The 8,673-nt window shown below is 43.7% G+C and overlaps 1 protein-coding gene across 3 annotated transcripts in view; it reads right to left on the minus strand.

The window, feature by feature from the left end:
• Positions 1-8,673, minus strand: part of Elp4 (elongator acetyltransferase complex subunit 4) — a 202,819-nt gene that overhangs the window by 141,016 nt on the left and 53,130 nt on the right. For all 3 annotated transcript variants that reach the window (XM_004637973.2, XM_023722851.1, XM_023722852.1), the window contains exon 5: positions 7,451-7,587. In XM_004637973.2, the coding sequence (XP_004638030.1) occupies positions 7,451-7,587 (137 nt within the window). The remainder of the gene's footprint in view (positions 1-7,450; positions 7,588-8,673) is intronic.

An 8,673-nucleotide genomic window follows, 5' to 3' on the forward strand; every position in this document is an offset into this window, starting at 1 on the left:
GACAAAGGGGCCAAACATACTCACTGGAAGAAAGATAGCCTCTTTAACAAATGGTGCTGGAAAAACTGGCTCTCTACATGCCGAAAACTAAAACTTGACCCAGGTCTATCACCATGTACTAAACTAAAGTAAAAATGGATTAAAGATCTAAATATTAAAGCAGAGACACTAAATCTCCTGGAAGAGAAAGTAGGAGGAACTCTTGAAGACACAGGGGTAGGCAAAGACTTCATGAACAGAAATCAAATTGCTCAGGACACAGCTGAAAGAATTAAAAACTGGCACCTGCTCTTACTGAGAAGTTTTTTCATGTCAAAAGAAATTACCAACAAGGTGAAAAGGCAACCCACAAATTTGGAAAAAATCTTGAGAAATAAGTACTCAGACAAAGGTCTGCTCTTTAGAATTTATAAAGAACTAAAAAACACTAGGGCCCCAGAATTTAAAGACCAAATTCAGAAATGGGCAGTGATTGATGATGTAGAGTGTGCCTTAGGAGAGTCACATGGAGAGAAACCATTCTCTCAGGCTTTCACAGAGAGCACATTGGCCAAGCAATGGCTGTGACTCATCCACATGGCTGACACTGACAAAGGTTCTTCAATCTGAGATACAGGATCTCAGGATAAATCCTGAGGGGATTTCACTGACCTTATCAGACCCAAAAGCTACAACTCTTGTTGCATAGGATTGATCAATTTGTTCATTATTCCTAATACTTTAATCCCCTTTGCTCTTTTGACCACCACTGCCTCCAGCCGGCAGAATTTCAATCCTGCTGTACCCAAGAATCTTTGCACATAGGCAAGATGGACACCCATGCTGGCAGACTGGTGCCACCATGCACTGTTGGTCCTTTCCCACTGAGCCCACCCCCAGGGCTAAGCAAGCATTCCTCGGCGGATGAGTGTGCCTGCAATTTTACTGCACAAAGTCTCTCTATTTAATTTGCCCTATTTTCACTCACAACAAAACAGAACAAAAAATCTTCAGTTGTTCTAAGTTCATTCCGGTTATGGCTCTTCCTTTGTGCTTCCATGGGCAAACTTCTCGAGGTCAGTACGATACCCGTCTGCTTCCGAGCTCATCCTCTGCAGCGCTCCTCCACTACTCACTCTGCCCCAGCTAGAGAAGCCTTTCAGGCCTAGAAGACGTGGCTTTCTGCCCTTTCATGGCCCATCTGCTGCCTCCTCTTGGACTTGCATTCTTTTCATGACTGCTTTCTTCAGACAGGCTTTGCTTGAAACAGCCAGAGACCCACAGCCTCTTACAACGCAGTACACCACAGAAACTGTTCTCTACAACCCTTAATTGCATACCTAGGTGTGTATGTTTTAAAACATTTTTTGGTAATTTCTCATTGAAGTACAAGTTCCATGTTGGAAGTATAACACAGTAACACAAAACCCCAGCGCTTAGCATTATGGCAGGCTCATGGAAGCCGAGTATTGGGAGGAGCTCAGGAAACATTCCTAGACGCAGGCTCCAACTCACTCCCGTGAGCAGCGCTATCTCAGTTCTCACACAGGAACCTGGCAAACATTCACAATATTCCCTTCCCTGCCCCCAACCCTAAGGGGATCAGGAGTTCAGAGAGATGAAGAGCACTACCAATCAGATTAGGAAAAGTTAGGCAGGGCCCGAGGGCCTCACGGGGGTCCCTGTTAGGGTGTGGGTTTATTATTCTAAGGTGGGAAGTCATTAGAAGGTTTGACTCAGTTTGATGAGGGCTGACTTAGGTTGTAGAACTGGAATGTCTGAGAAGACAGGCATCAGTTACCTACTGAGACTTAAGTGTAAGTGAGTAAGTTCAGTGCTCCAGTCGTACGAGCCACACTTCCAGCACTCACTCCCTGCATGCGTCTAGTGGTTGCTGTGTTTCAGCACAGATTAGAACACTTCCACCACTGCAGAAAGTTCTACTGGACAGTGTTATGCTGCAGGGTTCAACAGGGCTGTTTATGGGACAACGTGGAGACACCAGGCAGCAAGAACAACTGGAAAGCTAGCCCTGAGCGCTGGCAAAAGGTGTGGAGGAAACATGGGGACGTAGGCTAGAATGTTCAAAGTGAAGGCTGCAAGTAGGGTATATTTCAAAGATAGAGCTGATATAGCCTGATGACAGGTTATATGTAGGAGGGGAGTAAGGGCCAGAGACAAAAGGTTGCTTCACTGAAGGACACACATCAACACAGGACACTGTGCCTATGAAGCACACAGGAAGTATGAAGGGAGATTATAAAACAAAACCATTACACACTGGCGATAGCAAACATGCACGAGTTGAGAAGCAGAATAAGCGACTAAGTGGGGCTCTAAGCCCCATCATCTTAGTCACTTTGCTGTTCTTGGCACAGAACACCTGACATCCACAACTTAAGAGGAGGAGAGGTCTACTTGGCTCAGTTTCCAGGGGGTTCAGTTCATGACAGAAGGCAAGGTGGCGAGGCCTGCTGCAGGACGTCTGTTCAGCCCATGGCAGTGAGGAGGCAAAAAGCGAAGGCACAAGAACATGCCTTCCAGATCACGTCTCCAGTGACTGTGCCTGGCAGCCCTGGACTCACCAAGCCCATCGCCTGCTGATGAGTACAGTTCATCAGTCCCCACCCAGCAGCCCCACCTCTCAACACAAGACAAGGGAGAAAAACAGAAAGGAAAACACACAAGCAAGTAATTTCTGTTCACTGGTCCAAATGATGATCAGCACATAGTTCTACCTCTAAATTTTTAGGTATTTGTACTTTAATTATACTACCACCAACTTAGGCAGTTAGACAAGAATTGTTATGTACAACTACACCAGGTCTTTCCCTCCTTTCTAAGCTTTGTATCAATGTTTCACGGACTACTTCATTTTAATAACATAACTTGTATTTCTATAAGTATATGACTTTTGTTGCAAACTTTTGTTTAAAGCTTTGTTCCATAATTTCTTCTTACAGGTATTACTTTTCTATTTCTGACTTCTAAGTACACTATAGCCCTCTGTTTCTCAGTCTGAGAGTCGTACACCATCTCTGAAGGGTGGTACACTTCCATATGGCCCGGGGTACCATCAGGGTCAATTATTGCTGTTCCCCTGAACGTCGGGGCTCAGAGAAGGCTACGGCCACCCGAGTGCGTGCAGTGCACTGTGCAGGACACACTAATCTCCACATGCAGACACCTGAGCCCTAGAGTCCAGCGCTTGCACTCAGAGAGAGGAAAACTCCCCTGGAGGATTCACAACACCAGAGGGGAAAGCAAGCATGTAGACAAGGAAAATAATTATAGTGTATGTGATTAGTATCCTGACAGAAGTTGCACCAAAGTCAGTGGAGTGAGCCAGAAACACACGTGGCCTTCATCTAGGAAAACAGTGCACGAGGCTTGAAGGCCCATTTCAGCTGGCAAGAAAACTTGGCAGGAAAAAGAGAAACAATGGCTTCTACAGCCTTAAGTATTATTTCCACCCTCTATCTGTTGATTTTGTCCTACAAGTTCCCCTACAAAAGTACCTAGTTTTCTCAGAATTCAGCTCATTCAATTTAATCAGTATAAAAACTAAACCATTAAAAAATTACTGTTCATTGTTTGGATAAATGAGAGCTTGAGATTTCAAGGAGTAAATAAATAAATAAATAAATAAATAAATGGGTTCTGTTTATTACCAACTCTATGCTAACTCAAAATCCAAGACCTAAGACACCTATAGCTAACATCTAACATTCTACAGTATAACAGAAATACTAGTTGGCTCAGAAATCTCCCGTTGTGGTTCAATGTGTCCCTCTAAAATTCCAGTGTTGCCAGTGTGAGGGCCTTAAGGGGCAGGCTTTGTGGAGGTAATGAAGCCATCAGCATTTCTCCCTCCTAAACAGGATTATGGCCCTCATAAAAGAGGATTTATGCAGTGCTTGGCTCTTCCACCTTCTGCCATGCAAGGACACAGCATTTCTCTTGCAGCGCAGCAGGGACCCGCTGTCACTCTGGGAGCAGAGGGCAGCCCTCATCAGCCCACAGAACCTGCCTGCCGGGAACTGGGGAAACACACTTTTCTGTATTTTTGTTGTTTTTTGGTCTTTATGAGATAAGTTCTCACTATACAGTTCCGACTGGCCTCGAACTCACTATTTAACCCACATTGGCCTCAAATCCACGTCATTCTTCCTTCCTCAGCCTCCTTTGTGCTAGGATGGTAGGAAAGGCCACATCTGGCAATCTTTCTTTTTTTTTTATAAACAACCCCCAAGTGGGCTGGGGAGATGGCTTGGTGGTCTAAATTTCTGCCTGGCAAGCTCAAGATCCTGAGTTTGATCCCCGCACTGCATGCCGTGTAGGTCCAGAACCCTGGGGGCACTGTGATGGCCAATGAAACTGGGTGTTGATGATGCACGCCTCTAATCCCTATGCTGGGGAGGCTGAGACAGGAGATCACTATGAGTCTGAAGGAAGGCCGTGCAACAAATAAATAAATAAAAATTAAAAAATAAAATAAACATGCCAATCTCAGGTGTTTTACCTCAGCAACACGAACAGACTGACACAGGCTGCCGTCACGACAGGCCAGACACAGGCTGCTTCACTGTCAGAAGTTTTCTTCTCGTCTTTGGGCTCTGGAAGCCAAGACGTGGCGCAGCACCTGTGCAGGCACGGAGCTTGCCCGAGAGCTCTGGTCTCCTCTTCAACAAGGACATGGTCCCATCAGACCAGGCTCCATTTGGCCACCTCCTCAATTCCCGAGGCCTTGCAAAGGCCCTCTGCAGTCCATCACCGGTCAGGACTGCCTCACGGGACAGCTGCCTCCCTGGAGCACACAGCAGCTTCTGGTGAGGATGAACGCCCACTCTGCCAAATGCCCAAGCACGCGGGGCTCCGGCTGCGTGGCTGTGCTCAGGGTGAGCCTCGCTCCACTGTTCTGTGACCGAGGTTATGCAGCTTATGACGATGAAATGTCAGAAATGCCTACACAACATCAAGTTGTCATACCTAGGCTTAAATCTGAAACTGTAGGTTGTACGTTTGAACATTCTACAAAGACAAATCTGCCAATAATTTAAAATTACTGCAAATTTCAAATGACCTTTAGTTTTACTTGCTGAAAAAATATCTTTACATGTTGTCAATAGCACCTTTAGAAATTATGAAATTATATATATTTATTTTTACATGTGATAGTAGGATACAGTTATACACTCTAGTCTTAATTATAGGAAATATAGATGACTAACTATAAGGCTTAGCTTTATTGTTTTATAAATGAACCAGTAAAGTTCATTTTACTGAAATGAGCACATGCTTTTCATAAATTAAAATAAATCTTTCATGGTAAAGTACCCATTTTCAAAATTAATTTAATTACATGTTTAAAGTTTAATTACATTTAATTAAGCATTTAAGTTTAATATGAAATAAATGAATTATCAGTTAACTAGTATGAAATGAAATACTGCCTTGATAATTAAAATCTATAAATTTTCCTATTCTGTACAAAACTTCTAGTTCTCAGAAAACACGCATTTTAGAGACCCCTGGATCCAGGTTCCCAGCTAAGCAAGGGGTACTTCCTGGCAACCGCTGGGCAGGCTGCAACCTGGCCTCCGGGGGACACAGGCGTCTGGAGCAAATTCTGGACACCTGGGATTAGGTAGCCTGGGAGTGTTCCTTATGTTTCTGACCTTAAGCTTCCTATCACACAAGCGAGTACCACTGCTCAGGAGGCTTGTGGGAGAGGCACATCTGCCGCGGTGAAATGCTGGGCACGGCACCCACCTGCAGTAGGTATGTGGCCACAGGTCCCCCCTTCCTTCGCTTAGCTGTGAATGCTGGAGTGAAAACCTTGCACCTTTTGGCTAAGGAAAGTTCGAGTCCAAACACATTTCCTAGGTCAAAGAAGTAACACCTCACCCACTGGGTACATGTCCCCTTTCTGGGGTGCTAGGGACAGACCTAGGAGGAGCCTGGGAGAGCCAGCTCCATTTGTCCTCCACCGCCAACCGCGTGAGAAGCCACGGAGCTTGTTTGCATACATTCCCATGCCAGAATGTAAGTCTGGCTCACCAGGTGGCAAAAGCTAAGAGCTACTGGGGGCCAGGAATACAGCTCAGCAGCACAGCGTCTGGCTAGGCAAGCACAAATGGGGTCCTAAATCTGATTCCTGGTACCACCCCCCAAAAAAGAGCCCCAACAAAACAAAAGTTAGGCACTAGTATAATCAGTGTGATTATTCAAAATTAACCAAAATTATCCATGTAGGTAGACTAGGTAGCATTTGCCCTTTTTCTCAGCTCCAATTTTTCACAATGATATTAATTTTCACTGACTTTGAGGGATTTTCTCAGGATTAACAGGAGAAAGAACACAGCATCTGAATTCAGGTTTTTCATTCTCTACCAGTGCTGTTTTCTTCATAACACAAAAGGTGAAAGTGAAAGATGCCCAACCCTGAAGTTGCCAAGCTAAGCTCCCAGCCTAACAGGGCTCCATGATGCAATGCGGGAGCCTCGGATCAGTTGCTCCTGTGTTAACAGCTTCTGGAGACTGAGCACCCCTACTTGTAGAGGGTGAACATGGGGTTTCCAGGGTGCAGCACGGGCAGTGGGGCGGACTGCAGTCTCCTCGGGAAGTCCTCCTGCTGCACCAACTGGGGCGCTGCCCGCAGAGCGCCTGCCCGATGCGGACCCCAAGAAGGCAGGTGAGGGCCTGGGAGCAGACGCACAGGACTGAGCGCACTGGCTCCACAGGGTGCGTTTCCCAAGAAGTCACAGGACAGTGAGTCCCCACGTACAACTTCCTGTGCAGTAAATCTTCATGGAATACTCACTTCACATTGAACGCAATAGTTTTACAGTGCAAGGCTGACTAAGCCTACAGCCCTACTTCATAGCTTACTGTGATAAGAACTGAAGTTAAATATTAATACTCTGTACATTATTCAATACCAAGTCCTGTAATTTTCAGTGTTCTGTTTTACTGAAATTATTGACAGTATAAATGGATTTGGCTTGTTTTAACATTTAAACTCTTCCCTATAAAATCCAAACTAAGTTACCTTGTGACCTAGAATTGCACAGATTGTTTTATTTACAGCATAACTAAATAGACTTAGGAAAGTACATACTTACTTTGTGGCAGTGTGCTGTCCCTGCTATTACTATACTTGTTAACTATTTGCATTTTTGGGGGAAATACATCCAGAGATCATAACTAGCCTCACATCTCGAGTGCTCAAGCTGTAAATTACAGCAATAACCAGTCCAACAGCACAGAGCCAGAGCAAGAAAGAGAACAACAAAAGAAGAGGCAGGGCAGGAGGCGACAGCGCACAGACTTATCACGAGTACTACATGTAATCACAAATTAGACACGTGAGGCTGCTATCAGGATACGTATGCTTAGATGCGTATCCTTTCAGGTGTGGAAAATGCATTCTGTGGACCAGAACTTGCTTTCCTAAGGGCGACCACCGTACCAGGGTTCAGCAGTGGGAGGTGAAGACATCTTCTCTGGGAGGAAAAACCCGTGCCATTGTGCAGTCTCCAGGAGTTCCTGTGGCATCTTTTTGGATATGTCATAATAATGACCAAATCTTGATGACACTGGTCCAACCTGTTGAAAAATCCATACTGGTTATTTAAGAAAATGAATTTTTTAACTACTATTTCATCATCCTACTGCCGGCAAAACAATGATATATACTTATATACCTTAATGAAGGGGCCTGCCCCTTAGCTCAGTTCTTTAAGTGGCTGCTTCCACAAAGCAGTCAGGCTCAGGTTGCTGTGGTTCAATCCCCACAACTCAAGCCAGCCAAACCTGCCCTGCTGGCATTCAGAGAAAAAAAAAAATTCCTTAATGCATAAATGTTTCTTTACTGCCAAATTTAAACTTAATAAGCATTAAGATTTCTTTTCTATGTATCTTAAAGAATAACTTGAGTAATAAAGAATACATAATTCTTACTAAGATTCCAGGTTTAAAGAAAAATTAAATAAGCAGTTGCTAAGAACTAAATGAAAATAAATCAAAATTAATTCACTGGTGAGAAGGCCCCCTCAAACTAGGTACTTAAATATTCTAAACTGAGTATTATTTTAAAACAAAATGCTCACAAAGATAAAACACATGTATGTTCACAATTTCTTACAAGCTTTCAAATTAAGCTTAGGGAGTTCCAGACCAGCCTGAGCTACTTAGGAAGATCCTGTCTCAATAAAACAAATTAAGCTTAGGACATAAAAGGCACTACATCACTTAGGCAAGAACACGTGACAGAGAAGGAAGACGTATTTTAGCTGTATTTAGACCAATCAGCCCTCGGGAGACTCACCACTTCACTGACAATTCCTGCTCTGTACTTCCAATTAGTTACTTCTCCAGTTAATTAGATCTTTCCTAAGAAACTGTAATAACTATTGAAAATGTTTTTATATAGGTTATAAAATTCTACTAATTATTTTATTGCTTTGAACGGACTCTGGTCTGAGTTTCCATTTTGCACATTGGGAAAAGAATACACATATGTTTATGCAAACACACACACACACACACACACACACACATTTTTCTACTCAAAGTTGAAATGTTAACAAGTTCTACTTGGCAACAGCTTCTAGTAAAAGCTCTGCTCTAATCTTGTATTATTTCCACTGTCCTAAATGCTAAAAAAAAAAAAAAAAAAAAAAAAAAAAAAAA

This window comes from Octodon degus, unplaced genomic scaffold (assembly GCF_000260255.1).
Source record: "Octodon degus isolate 3935 unplaced genomic scaffold, OctDeg1.0 scaffold00093, whole genome shotgun sequence".
Lineage (NCBI taxonomy): Eukaryota > Metazoa > Chordata > Mammalia > Rodentia > Octodontidae > Octodon > Octodon degus.